This window comes from Odocoileus virginianus, chromosome 28, assembly GCF_023699985.2.
Source record: "Odocoileus virginianus isolate 20LAN1187 ecotype Illinois chromosome 28, Ovbor_1.2, whole genome shotgun sequence".
Taxonomy (NCBI): domain Eukaryota; kingdom Metazoa; phylum Chordata; class Mammalia; order Artiodactyla; family Cervidae; genus Odocoileus; species Odocoileus virginianus.
The window spans coordinates 9,895,428-9,919,834 of NC_069701.1; the positions used below are offsets into that span (position 1 = coordinate 9,895,428).

The 24,407-nt window shown below is 38.6% G+C and overlaps 1 protein-coding gene across 26 annotated transcripts in view; it reads left to right on the forward strand.

Moving 5' to 3' along the window:
- DLG2 (discs large MAGUK scaffold protein 2) overlaps positions 1–24,407 on the forward strand; it is a 2,233,668-nt gene that overhangs the window by 1,442,625 nt on the left and 766,636 nt on the right. For all 26 annotated transcript variants that reach the window (XM_070457186.1, XM_070457179.1, XM_070457180.1 and 23 more), the window contains one exon: positions 24,179–24,229. In XM_070457186.1, the coding sequence (XP_070313287.1) occupies positions 24,179–24,229 (51 nt within the window). The remainder of the gene's footprint in view (positions 1–24,178; positions 24,230–24,407) is intronic.

Genomic DNA, 24,407 nt, shown 5'->3' on the forward strand with positions numbered 1-24,407 from the left:
ATTCATAGCTCAAATAAGAGAGAGGCATCTTTTATTGCTTGTGATGACAAGGGCCAAAATCCATACAAGTTTACCACTTCTGAATCTTTCTAAGCACCTTGATTTCAAAGAAAATTGACAAACCACCCTCAAGAGGCCTTTAAAAGTGAATGCGTGCTCTGAAAATGAGAACTGCATTTTATCTGTCTTCTTTCATAAGCCCAGATAGCTAGAAAAGTATTATAAAGATAATTAATATAGTAGGAATATACCAGCTCAGTTCTTACCAATGTTTAACTAAGACAGAATGCTATCATTTTATCACATTGTTTCAGTTGAAAATATCAACATCTTAAGATATGTGTGTGTCTAATATATATAATTTTATATCGATATGTGCATATATACACATATATGTATGTATCTCCAAGGATATTTACAGGTCTTTAAACCTCAGTTTCAAATGAAGTAAATGCTTTTGCAGGTCTTTAAACCTCAATTTCAAGTGAAGTAAATGCCCATAGCACTCACCATATTTCTTTCTATTTACAAGGATAAAAGCAAGTTGAAATAAACAGTGGTACTTAATTCTTTTCAGAAAAGTATTTCTCAATAATTACTATTCATACTTACAGCTCTGCTACTAGCAGGTAATTTTAGCTCCCAGTCACTTACTTAAGCTTATTTATTTCTATTTCGAAAGTAATTTTCCAGCTTTAATGCAATTCAGCATAGCACTGCTATTTTAATGAAGCTGATGATGCTGGCAAATTGATTACATAAATAAACTGTTTACAAATTCATTCTCTATCATTCTAATTTTATTTGGAGCCTGTAACTCCAACTGAGTGTATAGGTAGAAACGGTGATCTTAGACAGTATATATTTACTACCTAACAGATGTACAATTCTGTGAGCCCCTAAGGCAGATTTTAAAAATGTCTAGAAATGCTCCCAACCTGAAAGGTTTGGATCTGACAAGATTCAGTTTAACATATATTTATTGAATACCCACTGTGTACCAGATGCTCTGCCAGGTACTGTATATAGAAAGATGAATAAGAAATGACTCCTGCCCCTGGGGAGCTGGAAGTCTAATGGACTAGGGAAATAGGCAGACAATTGCAGTGTAGTATAATTACAAGTGCTATGAAGATAACAATGAGACAGATTCAAATAATAGTGAAGGATTTTTATATCCATGTTCATAAGAGGTATTGGTTTATAGTTTTCTTGTCTAATACTGTCTTTTTCTGGTTTCTTGTTTAGAAAATATGTGTATTCGGGTTTTCTTTTTCATTTTTTTGTGAATTTTGGCAGATTTACTTTCAAGGAAATGGTTCGTTTAGGTTAACAAAGTTGGGGGCACAGAGTGTTTCATAATATTCCTCTATTATCCTTTAATGTCCATGAAATCTGTACTGATGTCCCCTCTTTCCTTTCTGATATTTAGTAATTTGTATCACCTCTCATTTTTTTCTTATTTAGACTGGCTTGGTGTTTGTTGATCTTATTGATCTTTTCAGGAAACTCTTTTACTTCTGTTGATTTTCTCTATTGATTTCCTTTATTCAATTTCATTTTCCGTCTTTTTTTTCTTTCTTGTCTTGTCTTTGGTTGTCTTTCATTTGATTCACTCTTCTTTATCCAGTTTTCTAAGGTAGAAGCTTAAATGATTGATTTTAGGTCATTCTTTCTTTTCTTATATGTGGTCAGTGCTGTACATTTCCGTCAAAGCACTGCCTTTTTGTTTGTTCCTCACTCACTAATTTGTGTCTGATGCTTTGCGAGCCCATGGACTGCAGCACACCAGACTTCTCTGTCCTCCACTATCTCCTGGAGTTTGCTCAGATTCGTGTCCGTTGAGTCCATGATGATATCTAACCATCTCATCCTCTGCTGCCCCTTTCTCCTTTTGTCTTCAGTCTTTCCCAGCATCAGGGTCTTTTCCAGTCACTCAGCTCTTCACATCAGGTAGACTAAGTATTGGAGCATCAGTCCTTCCAGTGAATATTCAGGGTTGATTTCCTTTAGGACTGACTGGTTTGATCTCCTTGCTGTCCAAGAGACTTTCAAGAGTCTTCTCCAGCACCACAATTTGAAAGCATCAGTTCTTTGGCACTCAACCTTCTTTATGGTCCAACTCTCACATCCATATATGACTATTGGAAAAATCATAGCTTTGACTATATGGACCTTTGTCAGCAAAGTGATATCTCTGCTTTTTAATACGCTGTCTAGGTTTGTCATAGCTTTCCTTTCAGTGAGCAAGCATCCTTTAATCTCATGGCTGTAGTCACTTCAGTGACTTTGGAGCCCATGAAAAGAAAATCTATCATGGCTTCCACTTTTTCCTCTTCTATTTGCCATGAAATGATGGAACAAGATGCCATGATCTTCACTCTTTCAACGTTGAGTTTTAGGCCAGCCTTTTCACTCCGTTCCTTCACCCTCACCAAGAGGCTCTTTAGTTCCTCTTTGCTTTCTGTCATCAGAGTGGTGTCATCTGAATATCTGAGGCTGCTGATACTTCACCTGGCAATTTTGATTCCAGCTTGTGATTCATCCAACCTGGCATTTTGCGTGGTGTACTCTGCGTAAAAGTTAATGAGCAGGGTGACTACATACAGCCTTGACATCCTCCTTTCCCAATTTTGAACCAGCCCAGTGCTCCATATTCAGTTTGAACTCCTTGTTCTTGACTCTCATACAGGTTTCTTATGAGACAGGTAAGGTGGTCTGGTGTTCCCATCTCTTTGAGAATTTTCCATTTTGTTCTGATCCACACAAAGGCTTTAGCATCGTCAATGAAGCAGAAGTAGATGTTTTTCTGGAATTCCCTTGCTTTCTCTATGATCTAACAGATTTTGGCAATTTGACCTCTTTTTCCTCTGCCTTTTCTAAATCCAGCTTGTACATCTGGAAGTTCTTGGTTCACGTGCATCCAATTAATCTTGTTAAGTTGTATTTTTATTTTCAATTTGTTTCAAATATTTTAAGATTTCTCTTGAGATTTTTGTTTTCCCCTGTGTTATTTAGAAGTGTGTTGTTTAATGCCCAAGTATTTTAGGATTTTTCCATTTATACGTCTGGTTTCGATTTCTAATTTAATTCCATTGTGGTCTAAGAACAGACTTTGTATGATTCCTACTTTTTTAAAAAAAATTTTAAGGTGTGATTTATGGCCCAGAAAGTAGTTTATCTTGGTAAATGTTCCATGTGAGCTTGAGAAGAATATATAATCTGCTGTTGCTGTGTGAAGTAGTCTACAGATGTTAATTGTATCCAGTTGATTAATAGTGCTATAGAGTTCAACTATGTCCTTGCTGATTTTGTGTCTGCTGAATGGTGCATTTCTGATAGAGGGATGTGAAAGTCTCCAACTGTAATAGTGGCTTCATTTGTTTTTCCCTGAATTCTTATCCCTTTTCCCCTCACTGTTGCTAGGGGCACACACACTAAAACTTGTTAAGAACTTCCTAAGGTACTGATTTCTTTATAATTGTTTAATGCACTTCATTATCCCTGATAATTTTTCTTGCTCTGAAATCCACTCTAACTTAATATAACTACTGTCAGTTTCCTATGATTAGTGTTAGCATGATATATTTTATCATTGCTTTTCATATCTGCTTCTCTAATGGTTTAAATGGTGAAGAATCTGCCTGCAATGCAGGAGACCTGGGTTCAGTCCCTGGGTCAGGAAGACCCCCTGGAGAAGGGAATGGCAACCCACTCCAGTGTCCTTGCCTGGAGGATCCCATGTATTGAAGAGTCTGGCAGGCTACAGTCCATGGGTCACAAAGAGTTGGATACAACTAAGCAACTAACACTTTCACTTGCTTTCACTTTATTTATATTCACTTTCTTTCACTATATACATATTGAATATAGTCTTCCTGGTGGCTCAGTGGTAAACGCTATGCCTGCCAATGCAAGAGACAGAAGAGACCTGAGTTTGTTCCCTGTGTTGTTGTTATGTGTATTCACACACATGTAAAAATGCATAGTTGAATATACTGTTGATGTTACTATTTTGAATAGTTATGTTAGGTCAATTAACAGAGAAGGCAATGGCACCCCACTCCAGTGCTCTTGCCTGGAAAATCCCATGGACAGAGGAGCCTGGTAGGCTGCAGTCCATGGGGTCGCTAAGAGTCGGACACAACTGAGCGACTTCACTTTCACTTTTCACTTTCCTGCATTGGAGAAGGCAGTGGCAACCCACTCCAGTGTTCCTGCCTGGAGAATCCCAGGGACGGGGGAGCCTGGTGGGCTGCCGTCTCTGGGGTCACACAGAATCAGACACGACTGAAGTGACTTAGCAGCAGCAGCAGGTCAATTAAGAATAATAAAAATAAAGTGAGTTTAGTTATTTGTTTTACTTATTTAGTCTCTGATGCTCTTTCTTTATGTAGATCATTTTTCTGACCTATATCATTTACCTTCATTCTGAAGAACTTCTTTGAACATTTCTTGCAAAGCAGGTCTGGCAATACATTTCCTCAATTTTTCATTTTTGTCTGAGAAACTATTTTATTTCTCTTTCACTTTTGAAGGATAATTCTACAGAATATGGAATTCTGGGTTGTGTGTGTGTGTGAGTGTGTTTCCTTTCTCAATGTTTAAAATATTTCACTCCATTCTCTTCTTGTTTGCCTGGTTTCTGAGGAGAAGTCATATAATTAATTAGGTGATTAATTTTGCTCTTCTGTAGGGAAGGTGCTTTTTTCCCTCCAGCTTCTTTCAAAGTTTGTTTCTTTATCTTTGACTTTTTAAAGTTTGTGTATGATATGCCTAGGTTTTTTGTGTTATTCTCAGAACTTCCTTTGTCTGAGGTGTGATGTCTGGCATTAATTTGGAAAAACTTCCCAGTCATATTGCTTTTAATATTGTTTTTGCTCCTTTTCCTGTTTCTTCCTCTTCTGAGATGGCATGTATGTTACATCTTTTTTAGGTGTCCCACTGTTTTTGCATATTCTGTTTGGTTGATTTTTTTAAAGTCTTTTTTTGTTATTGTTTTTCAGTTTTTAAGTTCATATTATTATAATTTTCAAACTTAGAGATACTTTCCTCAGTCATGCCCTGTCTACTAATGAATCCACCAAAAAACACTCTTCATTTCAGTTACAGAGGTGTTTTTTATCTCTAGCATTTCTTTCTTGGACATTTCCAAGAATTTTCATCTCTTACTTTTACATTTATTCATCTGCTCTTGCATGATGCTACTTTGTCCATTAACACCATTAAAAATATCAATTATTTTTTAAAAATTCCTGTTTTGATAATTCTGACATTCCTGTCATATCTGCCTCTGGTTAATAGTTGCTCAGTCTCTTCAAACTATGTGTTTTACCTTTTATTATGCTTTGTAATTTTTTTTGTTGAAAAGTATGATGTGCTGGGTAAAAGGAACTGATGTAAATAAGCCTTTAGTGTTGTGGTGGTAAGGCAGCAGAGGGAAGGCATGACATTTTATATTCTTGTGACTTAATTTCAGTCTTTTAGTAAGCTTGTGCCTCTGGGCTGTGAATGTCACCAGTGGTTTTCAGCTTTTCCCCCTAGGCTCCTGACTGACTAGTGGGTGCTGAAGTTGGTGTTTCCCTTCCTCACTTAGGTTAGGCAAAACCCTAGCAGGTTAAGCTCAGGTAAAATAGTTGTCAGACCTGATTCTGGTTCATAATTGGTAAATTAGATTACCCTGTGGGTATAAATGTGCTTTAAATTTAAACAGTTTACAAATCTGTCTGAGATTTTATTTTCTAATAGATCCTATTATGATTGCCCTGCATAAATCAAGCCCTCACATTCATCCTGAGATGTGTAGATGGCTAGGACCTTCTCCAGTTTCTACTGCGTCTATGGATCGCCTTGCACATGCACTCAGTCTTCTGTCTGGCAGGGATCATTTGGAGCTCTCAAGGCTTGCCATGATTTATTCAACAGATTTTCCTGTTATATTTCTAGCTAGTCTGGAGTCTTTGCATGTGTGCTAAGTTGCTTCAATCATATCCCACTCTTTGCAACTCTGTGAACTGCAGCTTGCCAGGCTCTCTGTCCATGGAATTCTCCATGGAAGAATACTGGAGTGGGTTGCCATGCCCTCCTGCAGGTACTCTTCCCAACCCAGGCATCGAACCCATGTCTTTTCTGTCTCCTGCATTGGCAGGCAGGTTCTTTACCACTAATGCCACCTGGGAAGCCCAGAGAGTCTGTAGCTTTCACCACCAGTATCGCTAGCTTAAGTTACTACAGTGTTTAATTTTTCTAATATTTACCACCAAAATCACTGTTGTTATTTAACAACATGCCTGATCATGAGCCTGGTGGCTCAGAGGGTAAAGCGTCTGCCTGCAATGTCGGAGACCTGGGTTCGATCCCTGGGTCGGGAAGATCCCCTGGAGAAGGATATGGCAACCCACTCCAGTATTCCTGCCTGGAGAATCCCATGGATGGAGGAGACTGGTGGGCTATATATATAGTCCATGGGGTCGCAGAGAGTTGGACATGACTGAGTGACTTCACTTCACTTCACTTCTGATTATGAGATTTTCCCATTTGCTGCTCCAAAGAAGTTGGTTTCCTGTGACAGCAAACTTCTAGTTTGCATAGCTTTTCCTGCCCTTGTAAACTATTGTGCCCATAGAATTTGGGGGAGGAAATGTATAAGAGTAGTCCTAGTCTAGGACATCAGATTTCCACTGTTGCTAACTCAGGTTCCTGAATCAAAGTATTTTTTTTTCCGATTTTCTATATGCTTTTAGTCAGTTCCCAGAGTCCAAAAATGGCTATTTTTGGCAATTCTGTTTTTAAGTTGTCCTGGGGAGAGGATTTGCTGAGCACCTTTTTCCACCTTTCTGTAATGATAATGGATAGTATAGTAACAATGACATTTAGTATGTCTCAAGCTATTGCTCCAAGTATTTTACTTATTCTTTTCATTTATACTAATTCACTAATTCATTCAGTCTTCACAACCCATTGAGATTAAGAACGCTGATTTACAGATGAGGGAACTGATGCAGATATCTCACATCTAGAAACTGGCAGAGTCAAACTTGGAGGAAATCTGGCTCTAAGTAACTTTATAATCTCTATGTTTGATCAACTGGAGTATCTATAGTATGTACACTTGAGCACTGTGCTATACTTCTTCGTTAATTTAAAATTCCGGACACCTCTATTGAAGTAAATATAAATACTGTCTGATTTTACTGAGGAGGAACTGAGACTGTGTATCTTTTTAAAGTCACAAAGCTTTATGGCCAATTTCAGGTTAGAATCCATGTCTGACTGAATCTAAAGCCAGAAGCTTGTAGAAAACACATTCTACTTGTTGTTCAGTTGTTAAGTCATGTCTGACTCCTCGTGACCCAGTGGACTGCAGCATGCCAGGCTCTCTTGTCCTTCACTATCTCCTGAAGTTTGCTCTAACTCATGTCCATTAAGTTGGTGATGCCATCCAACCATCTCATCCTCTGTCACCCCCTTCTCCTCCTGCCTTTAATTTTTCCCGGGATCAGGGTCTTTTCCAATGACTCCATTCTTAACATCAAGTGAGCGAAGTATTGGAGCTTCAGTTTCAGCATCAGTCTTTCCAATGAATATTCAGGGTTAATTTCCTTTAGGATTGATTGATTTGATCTCTTTGCAATTCAAGGGACTCTCAAGAGTTTTCTCCAGCCCCACAATGCAAAAACATGAACGTCAGCATTCAGCTTTCTTTATGGTCCAACTTGCACACTCGTACTTGACTACTGGAAAAAAACATAGCTTTTACTGTACAGATCTTTGTCAGCAAAGTGACTGTGGAAAGTCCTTAAAGAGATATTAGGCCACCTTACATGTCTCCTGAGAAACCTTTATGTGTGCCAAGAAGCAACAGTTAGAATTGAACATGGAACAACTGACTGGTTCAAAATTGGGAGAGAAATACAACAAGACTCTGTGTTGCCACTCTGCTTATTTAACTTCTATGCAGAATACATCATGTGAAATGCCTGGCTGGATGAATCACAAGCTGGAATCAAGATGGCTGGGCGAAATATCAACCACTCAGATATGCAGATGATAACACTCTAATCACAGAAAGTGAAGAGGAGCTAGACCTCCTCTTGGTGAGGGTGAAAGAAGAGAATAGGGAAAACTGGCTTAAAACTCAACCTTAAAAAAAAAAAACACTAAGATTATGGCATCTAGACTCTTTGTGACCCCAGGGACTATACAGCCTGTGGAATTCTCTAGGCCAGAATACTGGAGTAGGTATTCTTCTCCAGGGAATCTTCCCAGCCCAGGGATCAAACCCAGGTCTCCTGCATTGCAGGCAGATTCTGTAACAGCTGAGCCACAAGGGAAGCCCAAGAATGCTGGAGTGAGTACCCTTTCCCTTCGCCAGGGGATCTTCCCTACTCAGGAATTGAACTGGGGTCTCCTGCATTGCAGGTGAATTCTTTACCAACTGAACTATCAGGGAAGCCCTAGTCCCTTCACTTCATGACAAATATAAGGGGGAAGAGTGAAAGCAGTGACGGATTTTCTTTTCCTGGGCTCCAAAATCACTGTGGCCAGTGACTGCAGCCACAAAATTAAAAGACACTTGTTCCTTGGACGGAAAGCTGTGACAAACACAATCTACAGTCTGGGCAAAGGATCTACACGAATACTCTGTAGACACAGGGAAATGACATAAACCTAACCTAGCCTTTGTGTCAGAAGGGCTAGGGAAGGAAGGGCAGGGTTTATGGTAGCATTAGTTATCTGGAAAGGGAGAAGAATGAGGTTTTTTGGGAGATAAGTATAAATTACAAAGAGAACACATGGCAAAACAAAGTCATCCTAATGTCATTAAGAAAAATGATAGTGTGGTAAAAATATGATTTAAATTTCCCTTCATAACTTCTCCCTTCCTACCAACTGCCTTCAATCCTTGGTGCTTCCCATCCAGGATTTACTGTCTGATTAATTAATATTTGTTTACTATGCTTAAGGTATTTATGGAATGTATTTATTTTAATGTAGTTGGATGTTCATACCCTTTTGAGTATTCTTGTTCCAAGAGGAAAAAAAAGAAAAACAAAAAACAAAACATCAGCAATAACCTTTGGTTAATCACGATACACTGTTTAGAGCTTATACTATCAGCTTCCAGTTACCACAGTGCTGGGATTTTTAAAAGCCTTGGGGATTGACAGTCAAGGGTCCAGAGATAGAGATTTGGTACATCCAATGTGCAGCCCAGAGATCCCTGTTGCGGCTAGCTGTTGTCAGCAGCAACTTCGGTATACATAACCACTTCTAAACTCCAGGATCCAGTCTGGGAAGCACTGATACCAATGTAGAAACTTGAACTTTAAAATTTTTCTTTGAAAAATATATTATACTTTTTTGTCGTGATAGGTTTCTATTTGATCTAAGTTAATTGAATCTCACAGAGGAAAGAGGGTATCTCAAGTCCTCTGTGTGAATATTGAACACAACTTAAATGTAGATAATTTTTATACAATTTCCTACGAACAATAGGTGTTAATCTCTGTACCTACCATTCTCCCTCTGCCTCCAACACATGCATGTGCCTATACTAGTTTCTCTTTAGAAGATTGAATAGGCAGGATTTAAATATGCCTACTCAGACCTTGAAAAAACTTCAGAATAATTGTAACTAGTATTTCTGAGAGTTCACTAGGTGCTAAACACTAAACTTCTACAAAATTATGTCATTCAATTTTTGTACAACCCTATAAGTATAATTGCCATCTATTTTGTAAATAAGAAGGCCAAGGCTCAGAGAGGTTAAGTATCTCACTCAACATTTTATAACTAGATTGTGAGAGGATCATGCTGTTAACCCAGACAGCTTGACTCTAAAATTCTGGCTTCTTCTCACCATACTAAGTCATTTTCAACTCTCAGGTTGAAATGTGCAGAATTACAGAATTGTTTAAGTTAAAAACAATTAAACATCAACAATTTTATATAATTCAGCCAGGTTATCTCTCAGTTTTAGAGTAAAACCTATGCATGTAGCATAATGTCATGGAATCAGCTCTAGATTCAGAGTCCCAAAAACCTAGGTTTATATCAAAACCCCAACTGAGCAATTTCAAGCCATTTATCTATCGTCTGTGGGCTATTTACCCATCTATAATATTCAAATATTGATATTGACCCACCTAGAATTGATATGAGGAGCAAATAATAATGTATGTGAATATAGTATGTTAATGATTAATACTGTTGTTAGCATACTCTGAAAAAGGTTACATATAGACAACTTGAAACCTTCCAGGTTCCATATTCTATCAGCTGGTGGGGTGGTGGGGCAAGGAACAGCATTAATAGTCAGTTCCCTGTCATAATCCTAAGGTGCTTCGTGCATGTGCTCGGTCAGTAAGTCATATCTGACTCTGAGACCCCAAAGACTGTAGCCCACCAGGCTCCTCTGTCCATGGGATTTCCCAGGCAAGAGTATAAAAATGGGTTACCATTTCCTTTTTCAGGAGATCCTCCTGACCCAGAGATTGAACTTGCATCTCCTGTATTAGCATGCAGGTTCTTTACTGATGAGCCATCTGAGGAGCCCTGAGTGCTTCAGGAAAGGTGAAATAACTAAGCAACAGAATGCTCTCCCTTAGCATCCGATCCAGATTGATCTGACCTTTCTTCTTTGTTTGTTTCATAACAAGTGAACCAAAGCATTTCCCCAGAATTGCAGAACTTAAAAAACTTCTTCATGTGATCTTGATGAAAGAGCAGATGAATTAGCAGAGTGATAAAGTGCTGTAGCTCTTTTCCAAGGTTATGAAGATACTGAAGTACTTTTGAAATCAGGTTAAAAGAGATCACATGAACTAATAAAGAAGGTGGAGAGAGTCACTCAACAAATATTTGTTGATCGATGGATTGATGTTGAAGGATGCTGACATTGTGATATTCAGATGAAAAAGGGAGACAGCTTATTGTTAGCGAGCTTTGAAGTAAAATGATTAGAGAGAAATTAAAGCAGGTTCCTTCCTTTGCAAACTGACAATGGTAAGTAGGACTTTTGAATACAAAGAGATTTTAAAAGATCCATGGCAAATAAAATCTCTTAACATAAAATGCAATTGATTTATTTCTTCAATAACTATGAAATGACTGCTGTGGGCAAGTCAGCATGATAGGTGCCACAAGAGAAAAAAAATCTAAATTACAGTGTCTCATCTGATCAGGAGGACAGTATATCAGGAAAGATAAGGCACAATGTGAAGAACTGTACTATAAGGAAGACCACAGGTACAGTGAGAGAAAGACTGAGGTCTGGATGACCAGGGAGAAAGATCAGTGGTTTAACATTAAACTTCCCTTGATTCAAGCTCTAGGTACATCCTGTTCTTTCCTCTCTCCTTAGAACCTCTCCTTTCATTTTCTTCCACAAGTTTGGACTGAGCATATGCTTCCCATTACTAAGTGATGAGAAAGATGAACAGGATGGTCCCAATTTATGTTCCCTATGCGTTCAGGCTTCCCTGTGGGCTCAGGCTGTAAAGGGAGGGAGACCCAGGTTCAGCCCCTGGGTCAGGAGGATCCCCTGGAGCAGGGAATGGCAACCCTCTCCAGTATCCTTGCCTGGAGAATTCCATGGACAGAGGAGCCTGGCGGGCTACAGTCCATGGGGTGGCAAAGAGTCGGACACGACTGAGCGACTAACACTTTCTCTTTCCCTTTGTGATTGTGAAACCTTGGCGAAGTTGCTTAGTTTAGAAACCTGGCTTTCTCAATAGTAAAATTAACATTAAAATGTCTGGCCCCCAGGATTTTATCTAATTATTAGATCAGTTTATCATAGTGCCTAGCATGTGTTAGATACTTAAGAAAAGAAGCAGTGTTGTAGTACTAATACTAGTAGTCTTAGTAATATCATTATTGCTACTAGCATGGGGAGGATGAGTAGTGGTTTTCAGAAGATTGATAAGAAAAGTCTTTTTGACTTTATAGAAGTGACAGCCTTTGGCTGACATAAATGGAAGTGTCCCATACCCCCAAATAACTCCATGGGGATAAGAACTGTGTTTTATTTACTGCTATATCCCTAGGACCTAACTTAGTACCTGGGAAATTCTAGGCATTCAAAACTATTTTTCTAAATTAATATTTTAGTAAGCATAAAATAAATATATTTATGGTGGAGGTGCAGCATGACATGCATGAATACTGGACTGGGTTGCCATTTCCTACTCCAGGGACTCTTCCCTACCCAGGGATAGAAACCCATGTCTCCTGCATTGGCAGGCGGACTGTATACCACTGTACCACCTGGGTGGTCCATTTATGACAGAGTGTATGGCATTAATAAAGATACCAAAGAGAGGAGGTATTTTATTTAAGTTGAGTTACTTAGCTAGAAAATGTTTTTGAAGATAAGATCTAAGGTCTGTAGCTAGACAAGTAGGTTGGGGACAGCTGGTAGATAGTCTGGAATGTTCTTCTAAGATAAAAATTAAAGCTACTCATGCAGTAAAATTACATGGTGGAAATGTTGCTTTTTAGAAAGAAAAATCTCAAGGGATGTGAACATTAGATTGATTTGAAAAAATGATAGAGACAGAAATATTTTTAGCAAATTATATCAATGATCCTAAGAAACTTATATTCTAAGTCTTAAAATAGGGTGTTGGGTATGAATAAGAAATACACAGAATATATATGAAAAAAAGAGGATTCTCTTTTATAGGATTCTCTCCCTATAGGGAGTAGGCTGGAGAAACTGATGGTTATAATTAGGCAAGATGATTAGTTCTATTTCAGATTTATTGAGACTGAGGTGATACTAGGGCATTTACTTAGAAAATCAAGTTGTGTGAGATGAAAACTCAGGTAAAGATTATACAACACTAAGGGCAGATATGAATGCTCATATCTGTCAAGAGGAAGGGAAATGGATATAATTACATTGGACGGAGAAGTAGGAAGGAGACCAGCAAGAACCATGTGACAAAAGGGGAATTTTAAGTTACACTCCAGATTGTCAAATACTGCTTGAAAACCAGGAAGGATGAAAGCTGGGAAAAAATCAGTTTATTCAAATATGGAACTTTGTTGACCCTCAAGAGCTCAGCTTTTCTATGGTGGTGGAACACAAACAAGATAGCAGGGAATTAAGGAAAGAAGGCAAAGATGAAGAAATGGATAACTGATAATCTGCTTCACACTATAGTTGTCATTATACCCAAATATAAAAAAAAAATTACCCTCAACTATCTGCTAACATCATCATATTTGTAAAATCTTATATTGTGGTTCAGCACTCACTCTGTTTCTGTTTTTTCTAAATCTTTTGGGTATGTGTTTTGAGCTCTTGATTCTCTTGGACACTTTGCTTGCCATTGACCAGGTGGTTTGTATTTGGGAGTGGTCAAACGTCTGGTGTATTGTGATGCTTTCTTAACTGTTATTTGATTATGCTTTGAATGTCATTTACTGCTCTCAGAGAGCTTCCCTGGCACCTCAATTGGTAAAGAATCTGCTCGCAGTGCAGGAGACCCAGGTTCAGTCCCTGGTTCTGGAAGGTCCCTGGAGAGGGAAATGGCAACCCATTCCAGGATTCTTGCCTGGAGAAATCCATGGACAGAGGAGCCTGGTGGGCTACAGTTCATGGGGTCATGAGGAGCGAGCATGTTGAAACTTATGGAGCATTTAAACCCCAGTTAACAAAAGAGCCTGCATCAGACTGCAGCCAAATAGAAGAATTCAAAGCACCTATTATTACACCATCCAGCAAAACGTGCAAATTAAGGGAGCACAGCTGGGAAGAAATGTGCCGTTTCCAAACCAGAGGCAAATCCAGTTCTAAACTTAAGTGACTATATTTTTCCTTTTATACAGAAACCTTGAATCAAGACAACTTTGTACATATAAAATGACTCTTTTCACACATGTAAGAATCTTAATCTGTCTTCCTTGATTTCTCTTGACAGAAATACCACGAAAAATTATCACAGTTTTACAACTAAAAAGTCACTTAATCTGTGGTTTCTAATTAAATAAAAAAGATATATAGTAATTAGTAAGCCTATGATCACTTTTCTGGCCCCAAATTCCTGTGTTATGAAGTCTTAATGACAAAGGAAGAGGAAATAACAAAATAAGAAGAAAACTTTTAAAGAATGAAACAGATTATGATACTGGTTTTTTTTTCTATATTTGGTGAAACCTATGATTTAGCAGGCGCTGGAGGTAAAGAACCTGCCTGCCAATGCAGAAGACATGAGAGATGGGGTTGTGATCCCCTAGATCTGGAAGATGCCCTGAAGCAGAGGGTATGGCAACCCATTCCAGTACTCTTGCCTAAAGAATCCCATGGACAGACGAGCCTGATGGACTATGGTCCATAAGTCTAAAAGAATCAGACACAACTAAAGCAACTTAGTACATGATTTAGCAGTTCACTGAACTCAGAAGTTTGTCTAATTAAGATTATAACTTTAATTTGAAATCAGAGCCTATTGGTAAGAACACATTCAGGTAAATAAGAATAGTTATCTTACCAAAATTAGAATCTTAACTAAGAATATCAGCAGTTATTTCTGTAGTTTATGAGTGTTAATTAAAAATAGGAAGTTCTATGATTGTTACTGTTGTCCAGTCACTTAGTCGTGTCCAACTCATTCTGGCCCCGTGGACTACAACATGCCAAGATTCCCTGTCCTTCATCATCTGCCAGAGCTTGCTCAAACTCATGTTCATTGAGTCGGTGATGCCATCCAACCATCTCATCCTCTGTCATCTCCTTCTCCTCCTGCCCTCAGTCTTTCCCAGCCTCAGGGTTTTTTCCAATGACTCAGCTCTTCCCATCAGGTGGCCATGGTATTGGAGCTTCAGCTTCAACATCAGTCCTTCCAATGAATATTCTGGCTTGAGTTCCTTGAGGATTGACTGCTTTTATCTCCTTGCAGTCCAATAGACCCTCAGGAATCTTTTCTAGCACCGCAATTCAAAACATCAGTTCTTTGATGCTCAGCCTTCCTTATGGTCCAACTCTCACAGCCATACATGACTAATGGGAAAACCACAGCTTTGACTATGCGGACCTTTGTCGGCAAAGTGATGTCTCTGCTTTCTAATATGCTGTCTAGGTATGTCATGGCTTTTCTTCCAAGGAGCAAGTGTCTTTTAGTTTCATGGTTGCAGTCACCATCTGCAGTGATTTTGGAGCCCCCAAAAAGTCTGTCACTGTTTCCAATTTTTCCCATCTATTTGCCATAAAATGATGGGACCAGATGCCATGATCTTAGCTTTTGAATGTTGAGTTTTAACCCAACTTTTTCACTCTCCTTTTTAACCCTCATCAAGAGGCTCTTTAGTTCCTCTTCACTTTCTGCCTTTAGAGCAGTATCATCTGCATATCTGAGGTTATTGATGTTTTTCCCGACAATCTTGATTCCACCTTGTGATTCATCCAGCCTGACAGTTCTCGTGATGTACTCTGCATATAAATTAAATAAGCAGGGTGACACTATACAGCCTTGATATACTCCTTTCCCAATTTTGAACCAGTCCATTGTCTGATGTCTGATTCTAGCTGTTGCATCTTGACCTGCATACAGGTTTCTCAGGAGATAGGCAAAGTGGTCTGGTATTACCATTTCTTTAAGTATTTTCCATAGATTGTTGTGATCCACACAGTCAAAGGCTTTAGCATAGACAGTGAAGCAGAAGTAGATTTTTTCTGGAATTCCCTTGCTGCTTCTATAATCCAACAGATGTTGGCAATTTGATCTCTGGTTACTTTGCCTTTTCTAAATCCAGCTTGTACATCTGGAAGTTCTCCGTTCATGTACTCTTGAAGCCTACCTTGAAGGATTTTGAGCATTACCTTGGTAGCATGTGAAGTGAGTGCAATTGTACATTAGTTTGAACGTTCTTTGGCGTTATCTTTCTTTGGGATTGGAATGAAAATTGACCTTTTCCAGTCCTGTGGCCACTGCTGAGTTTTCCAAAGTTGCTGGCATATTGAGTGTAGCACTTTCACAGCATCATCTTTTAGAATTTGTAATTTCCAGCTGAAATTTCATTACTTCCACTAGTTTTGTTCATAATAATGCTTCCTAAGGCCCACTGGACTTTACACTCCAGGATGTCTCGCTCTAGGTGAGTGATCACACCATCGTGGTTATCCTGGTCATTAAGACATGTTATGTATTCTAATTTTAGCTTATGTTGCATATTTGTAAACCAATCTCATTATAATTGAATAGTATTCATAAAATAACCAGATACAGGCTTAGATTAAAATAGATGCTCACTAAAATTTAACCAGAAAATTTTTTGCTTACTGCTATTTAAAGAAAGAATATTAACACTTACACTAATGGGTATAGTGCTTAGCAAAGATGAATTCCAACAGCTTATAAGTGACAGAACTGCAATTGGAATTTGGGACTTTTAGAGTCCATCTTCTGAACTTTTAATTTCTCTGTAATAATTCCTCTTAATATGAAGAGCAGATACAATTTTAGGCAGTGGAAATGGTCTGGAAGGAGGGACATTATTAAAGAAAGTGATGGACAGCTTAGTTGTGTGTGACAAACCTCCAGGCTTTGTCTAATGATGCTGTCATCCTGATTAGAGCTTCCATGCTGGTTTATTAACTATCACTTTTTTAGTGCCTGTTTTTCATCCATTCAGCAGAGATATGTAAAGTTTGATGTGATGTAGATAATGAATATCAATCTTCAGTTCTTTCTTTTGGATTGAGGGTAGAGCAAAACTCTCCCTATTTTCCTTTTTTGAAGGTAAAGAGCTACCTTTTGTTTCTACTGGTGGACTTGAGATCTTTAAGAATAAATGGGGAAGGTGCTGAAGGTGACGTCCTTGAGTGGAGCTAAGAAGACCAGCTGATCCTGCCAGCTAGTTTCCTTCCTGATGCTTACAAAATCAAGGAGAAGGGACATGCCTGAAGTACCTGGAGATTAGGGAGATATTAGCTGGTAGGATTATGGGCTGTCGACTGGGATCTTTGGAAGAGAGAATTAATAGAAAAGTCCTCAGTAAGCCCTTAAGTCAAGGTTGGGTGCACCTTGACCAAAGTGACAGGCAAAGTAAATATGATTTCAGCAGTAGATGGAGAGGAAAAGCCCTGATGTGAGAAGGTCAGAGCAGGGAGCAACCCCAGAGATCATCCATCTGCATGAGAAAATTGAAGCACCGTGACCTTGCCAGGGTTAGCCAGCATGTTACACCACAGAATCAAGACTACAATACAGGTCTTAATGACGCTCAGGCCAGTGCTTTCCCTCCCAGAGCATTCTGAAGAAGTGGTTCCTGCTGTTCCCTATGCCCTGCTAGGCTCATCTCTTTCCTTCCCATTCTGATGGACATCTGCCTCTGAACATACCATCTCCTCTATGAAACCTTTTTTGACAGCCCCCAGGTACAATCACACGTCCCCTCCTTTATATTGCCTCTGCAACTGCTATAATCATGGGCATTAACACAGCAGTCATATCACTTTTGTTGCCTGTTATCATCCATTAGTCTCTCTCTGCTAAGCGTGAGTTATTTGAGGACAGGAGTTATATCTCATTCATGCCTGTCTCCCCATGGCTTATCAAACCTAGCACATGGTAGGTTCTCAATAACTGTTAGATCATGCTTTAATTCACATATTCAGTATTTAAATTAGAACTTACTAATTTAACAGCATGCTTCCCTGCTGGCTCAGATGGCAAAGAATCCACCTGCCGGAAATGTGGGTTCTATCCCTGGGTCAGGAAGATCCCCTGGTGATGAGAATGGCTAGCCCCTCTAATATTCTTGCCTGGAGTATCCCATGGAAAGAGGAGCCTGGCAGGGTGCATACAGTCCATGGGGTCATGACTCAGACATGACTGAGCAACTACCACTGACCACTTCATGCATGTGTATAAAAACTTACCCAAGATGGAGAGAGGAATTCAAGCCTTATTTGATAGGAAAAGACTGCAGTTAGGGGCTGCCAAGTAGAGAAGAATTCAGTAACAATGCAATTTTTAGAGTTCTCATGTGACCTGGTTCTAAAGATTCTTCTAGAAAGATACTATGAAGAAGGCATGGTGCCAGAAGCTACAGGGGTACAAAAAAAAAAAAAAGAGTAAAATAAACTCTTGTATCCTTATGAAGATGGAGCTATAAAGAATGCAATGAAATCCACCTTGGGAAAGTGAAAGTCACTCAGTCATGTCCAACTCTTTGTGACCCCATGGACTATACAGTCCATGGAATTCTCCTGGCCAGAATACTGGCGTGGGTAGCCTTTTGCTTCTCCAGAGCATCTTCCCAACCCAGGGATCAAACCCAGGTCTCCCACATTACAGGTGGGTTCTTTACCAGCTGAGCCACAAAGGAAGCCCCAGAATACTGGAGTGGGTAGCCTATCCCTTCTCCAGGGGATCTTCCTGACCCAGGAATTGAACTGGGGTCTCCTGCATTGCATTCCAGCTGAGCTATCAGGGAAGCCACCCTTGGGAAAGTGAGAGCCGGTAACAGAGCAACATGGTGGTCAAACTGGGCAGAAAAATGTTAAAAAGAAAACACAGAGAGTTCCCTGGGAGCCCAGTGGCTAAGACTCCAAACTCCCAATGCAGGGGCCCGGGTTCAATCCCTGGTCAGAGAGTTAGATCCCAAATGCCACAACTAAGAGTCTGCATGCTACAACTAGATTGTTAATCCAGAACTCATCAGAATAACTCTCACTACTGAATACCTACTATGCGCCAGGCAGCTGTGTTCTCTCATTTATTCTTCTCAACAATTTCATAAAGATAATCATGTGCTATTGTAACCAGAATTTCTCTTTTTATTTTTAGACATTTTGATAGGTGTATAATTATCTCATTGTTTTACCCTGCATGCACATATAGCTGATTCACTTTGTGGTGCAGCAGAAACTAATACAACATTGTAAAGCAGTTATATTTCAATTAAAAAAAAATAAAATTTTAAAAATATGCACAAATGGCATAAGTATATGGATAGATACTCTTTATTTTTAAGCCAGTTGTCATAGATACCTTTAAATTATTATTGAAATTCATCACTCAGCTTTATATGCTAAAAACTAAAAGATTGCGCTAAGTCCTATTTACTGTATTATAATCACTTATTATAATGGGCAGAATTAGTCCATTACTGTCATATTCCATACTACTGAGGAATCAAATATGTATACACAGCAAATAATAAACAGATCTGTATAGCTCTTGCATGTGGCAACAGGGGGGCAATGGCTCCAATTCACTTCTTTATTTTGTATATTAGATATCTCACATCTGTGGGTTTTAATGTTTGTGTTTGGTACCTCTGTAAAGACTGTATGTTTCTTGAGAACAGGAATAATATACTAAAATCTTTATTTTCTCAGTGCCTCTCACATCCCTTGGCACATCATGCAAGCTCAATACTTGTTCATTGGGTAGAGTTGCTTTGTCCTAAGAAGTCAACACTTTGATATTCGTGTTTCAGCACTTGTTTTAATATGTGATATGGGGATGTATAAAATTCATTCATCTGACATTTTATTATGCTGCTAGTTTTAATAAAATTACACTATAGACACGAACAAAAAATTCAAAGAAATCGTTACTTAAGATTCCAGTTAAAGAACATTAAAACATGGAATAGTTCACATGTCTTATTCATGAAAAACCTCTTTTCAAGAGATAAAAACAGATCTCAAATCAAATTATATTATCACCCAGAAAGGTGGTTACCATAGCACTGAAGGGAAAAAAAAGAAAAAGCAGTGAAATTAACTAAAGACTGTTGGGGAGAGAAAAACATATATAAAGTATTCAAAGTTTATGAAATTAGAATTTTAAATACCAAGTTTGAATTTGAATAGGTTATGCTCTTGTCTTAACTTCCATCTGAGGCCAGGAAGGCTAGATGCTCAGAACAAGACAGGACAATGTGTGGCATCAATTTGGTTTTCCAGCCACCCTGGAAACCTACCAGCTGACACTCCATAACCATTAGGTTCAGAAAAATCAAGTATCTGAACAGAAACATATTTCAAAACTGGGAAATTCCATCTACTTTACTGACCCTCCACATCTAGAAAGCTGCCAGTCCTCTCACTTCTCCAGGTGGAGAGACGATGCTGGTTGCTGGTCAGAGCCAGAGCTGAGTTAGCCAGAACCATCTCCATGCATCTGTACAGGCTGCAGACCATCAGTAATATAAAACATTACCAGGGTGCTTAAATCTCACAGGAAATGTTGTTAGTCAGGAAAAAAATTGTATTTGGCAGTATTTTCCAGGAAGAATGTTATTTGTTGTTGTTTAGTTGCCCAGTCATGTCCGACTCTTTTGTGACTCCATGGATTGGGATTTTCCAGGCAAGAATACTGGAGTAGGTTGCCATCTTATTTCTCCAGGGAATCTTCCTGACCCAGGGATCAAACCAGTCTCCTGCCTGCATCTCCTGAATTGCAGGGGGATTCTTTTTTTTTTTTTTTCAGTGTGTATCATTTTTATTTTATTTTTTTCATTTATTTTTATTAGTTGGAGGCTAATTACTTTGCAATATTGTAGTGGTTTTTGCCATACATTGACATGAATCAGCCATGGATTTACATGTGTTCCCCATCCTGAACCCCCCCTCCCACCTCCCTCCCCATCCCATCCCTCTGGGTCATCCCAGTTCACCAGCCCCAAGGGGGATTCTTTACAGCTGAGCTACTGGGGAAGCCAAAATTGAATGTAAGTTCAGTCTCATCCAAGTCTTTGTGACCTCATGGAATGTAGACTGCCAGGCTCTGTCCATGGAATTTTCCAGACAAGAATACTAGAGTGGGTTGCCATGCCCTCCTCCATGGGATCTTCCAGACCCAAGGATTGAACCCACGTCTCTTGAATCTCCTTTGTTGGCAGACAGATTCTTTGCCACTGCACCACTTGGGAAGCCCCCTTTTTAAAAAAACAAAATGATTTTATTTATTTTTGGCTGTTCTGGGTCTTTGTTGCTGCATGGGCTTTTCCCCAGCTGAGAGCTGGGTCTGTTCTGTCGTTGCGGTGTGCTGGCTTCAATAGTTGCAGCTTAGTAGTTGTGGTTCCTGGACTCTAGAGCATAGCCTCAGTACTTGTGGTGCAGGGGCTTGGTTGCTCCTCATCATGCTGGGATCTTCCTGGACTGGAAATCAAACCAGAGTCTCCTTCATTGGCAGACTGATTCTTTACCTCTGAGTCACCAGGGAAGCCCCAAAGCGCCCCCCCCCCTTTTTTTTTCTTTTTAACTAAATGGCATATATTGTTAAACTAATTGGGAGTAGTGTGAGACCATCAAGGCAAGTTGAGACAATAGATTGTCTGTAAACCCCCCAGAAGATGATGGGAGGCCCTTTCTGACAGTTTTTCTTGGTTTTTCAGAGTAAGAATACACAAAGGCTAGGAGGGAATTACTGTTCATAGCTTTTGGCTCTTTACCACTCAGAGAGCACCTATTCCTCTAAGCCAGTGTGAACAAAAAGCATTTAAAGATGGTTGAGTTGGTATACTCCTCTGAAAAGTTATTTGTGCTGCTTGTGGTCCAGTGGCCCAGTCATGTCCAACTCTTTGTGACCCTGTAGACTGTAGCCTGTCCATGGAATTTGCCAGGCAAGAGTACTGGAGAGGGTTGCCATTTCCTTCTCCAGGGGATCTTCCTGACCCAGAGATCAAACCTGCGTCTCTCGCATCTCCTGCATTGACAGGTGGATTCTTTGCCACTAGCTCTACCTGGGAAGCTACTAAATGTTCACAAATGTCACAGTCCACTTTTGTAACACTTATGTTTAAAATGGAAGTATTCTTAGTTCTTTCTATTTCATTCTTTTCCCCAAGGTCTTTGCCAAGGGTCAGTGTAGGATTTCTTTTCTTAGGGGTCCTCAGGCGGTGTAGATTGTGCTCTTTTAGTGATGATGCAGTAAACTCTATAACCTCTTAAATATCTTTCCTGTTATTCCATGTTTTAAATGCTCCTCAATTAAAGCTTGAAATATTGCCTCACCTATGCTAAAATCCTTTCACTCCTTTAGAATTTCACTAGGTCCAGTTGTAGTCATAGAATATTTTCTTTTAAAAGGAAGGTTACATCCCCACCTGGATGTCATTTTCCCTTCCTATAAAGAGATCCTGGGTACTATTGAATTAGGCAAATGACATTGCTTTCTTAGGTTGAAAACTAAAGACCCATGGAATAAATGTAAAACCATCAATAGTTCATATAGCTGTCTGGGGAACTTTTGAATACAAACTTGGATATCCATAAATAATGCTTCTAGGATTTATAATTCAGCATATATGATCATACAAATATTAAGCAATATTTTGGTAGACCCCCAACTATGCAATGTATGTCACTAAAATATTCTTATCTTTTATGCACTTCCTAACAGAATTTTCACCTCTGATATTTATTATCAGAAGCTTGTTATTTTCTTCTCTTTGAAGTATTTTTTTTTTTCCACCACAGTTTGTAGCACTTTAGTAGTCTGAAGGGCTCCACTCTAGAGAGCACTGAAGTGAAAAAAAAGCTTCATGGAGCCATACTGTGAGAATTAAAACACATTACATTAACTCAGCCTTCCCTTTCTGACTTCCCTCTGTCAACTAAAAACAGTTTTGGGGAAAAAAAAAAAAGACAAAGAATTAATATGGGAACACACATACAGGGAGTTTGAGTTTTGATTTTTACATGTGAAAAATAAAATTAAAAAAACTGTAAAGTTGCTAAACCTTAGTGCTAACATCATCAAGTTCTCTTCCCTGAGTCATTAAGTTGCTGAAGCCCAGAAAATCAAATTTGGTTTGGGGCTCTTTGATAATGTAGTAACACAATAAAATGTGATTCACCAATTAGCTCATATAATTAGAAAATCAAAAACATGCTCTAAGTGACTGGTGGACACATATAAGTAAAGTCTATTGTTCTTTATATTTGCTGATTATAGTTATGATTATACCTTCAGTTAATGATACCATATTCAAATTCCTTATGGAAGAGAAGCCACAAATGCCTGTTTATAAATCGGGTAAATAATTTACTTAGTTCAGTTATTCATCCATTCACTTTTTTCCCTTCTTTCTTTCTTTCTTTCTTTCTTTATTTATTTATTTATTTATTTTTGGTCAGGCTCCACTAGGTAATGTGACTGCCTGGTCCTTGCCTCCATAAAGCTCTTAATATGCAAGAACTATGTTTAAATTATTCTAAAGAAGGGACAGTAAAGTAAAATTAGAATTTTATAAAAATCATAGATTTTTATTTGAAAATTAGTTTTTTCTCACTAATTTCTAAATGTTAATAATGTTGCTGAGACATATTCTAACAACAACAACCAAAAATAACCAATTCAAGAATTTCCTTGCTCAGAAATTTTGCCTGGCTGAGAAGGATCTGTGATAGATAAACATGAGACTTTAATATTTGTTAGATTATTTTAAAGTAGCTCTTCATATGTTCTGTATTCATGTCACTTGAAATCTAAGTCATATGTTATATGTTGCCTGACTATATTTAAAATGTGTTTCTCTCTCTAAGTTCGAATCAATTTAAGGGTTGGTTGGATGGTTAAAATGGTTTCTCACTAGGAATTTCAAGCATGTCCTGGTTTGTTCCTTTCTCATTGATACTGAAGCCATGGTTACATGGTTCAGGGCTTCTCAACAAATATACCAGGAGGATAATGGGGATAAATTACCCGAGCTTGAGCTGATAAGGAGAAGGCATTATTTATCTAACATGGTCATTCTTAATGCTGTTTTACAGCCAAAAATGTAATATGGTTGTGTTGCCCTTACCACTGATATTTAAGGTCATATTTTAGAATCTATCCATAGAAAAATTGAGAGATATTAGGAAAAAATTTCCCTTGTAACTATAACAATGACGCTAGGTGGCTTTCTCTTTGTAAACTCACAGTACATATTTTGTACTGTTTTCTCTCCCCCAAACATCAAGAAATTTTAAAGGATACAATGAGTGTTTTTTTGTTGTGTTGTGTTGTGTTTGTAGAGTCTCAGTCATATTTCAGAATACCTTGGACTATATTTCATTTGGAAGAGAACATACAGTCACAAACATCAATAGAGTGTGGTTTATTCATAGCCAGGGTGCAATTTAACCCCCTAATATTATTTAAAATGCAGCTCTCTCCTCCTCAAAATGTATTTAATAGTTTTCTTTATTTTTTTTTCCTATTTACAGGTCAATGGGACAGAAATTGAATATGAGTTTGAAGAAATTACATTGGAGAGGGTAAGAAAAAATCCAATAATCCAAAACCCTAATCTTGCATTCCACATTCCGCTTTCTAATGGGTTGTCTTGGGAAAATGTGCAAATGTGTATTATACACACACTCACAGTGAAAATATTAATGAAATGTTTGGAGTGGAAGGCATGGAGACAAGCCGACCAACCTACCAGAATTTTTC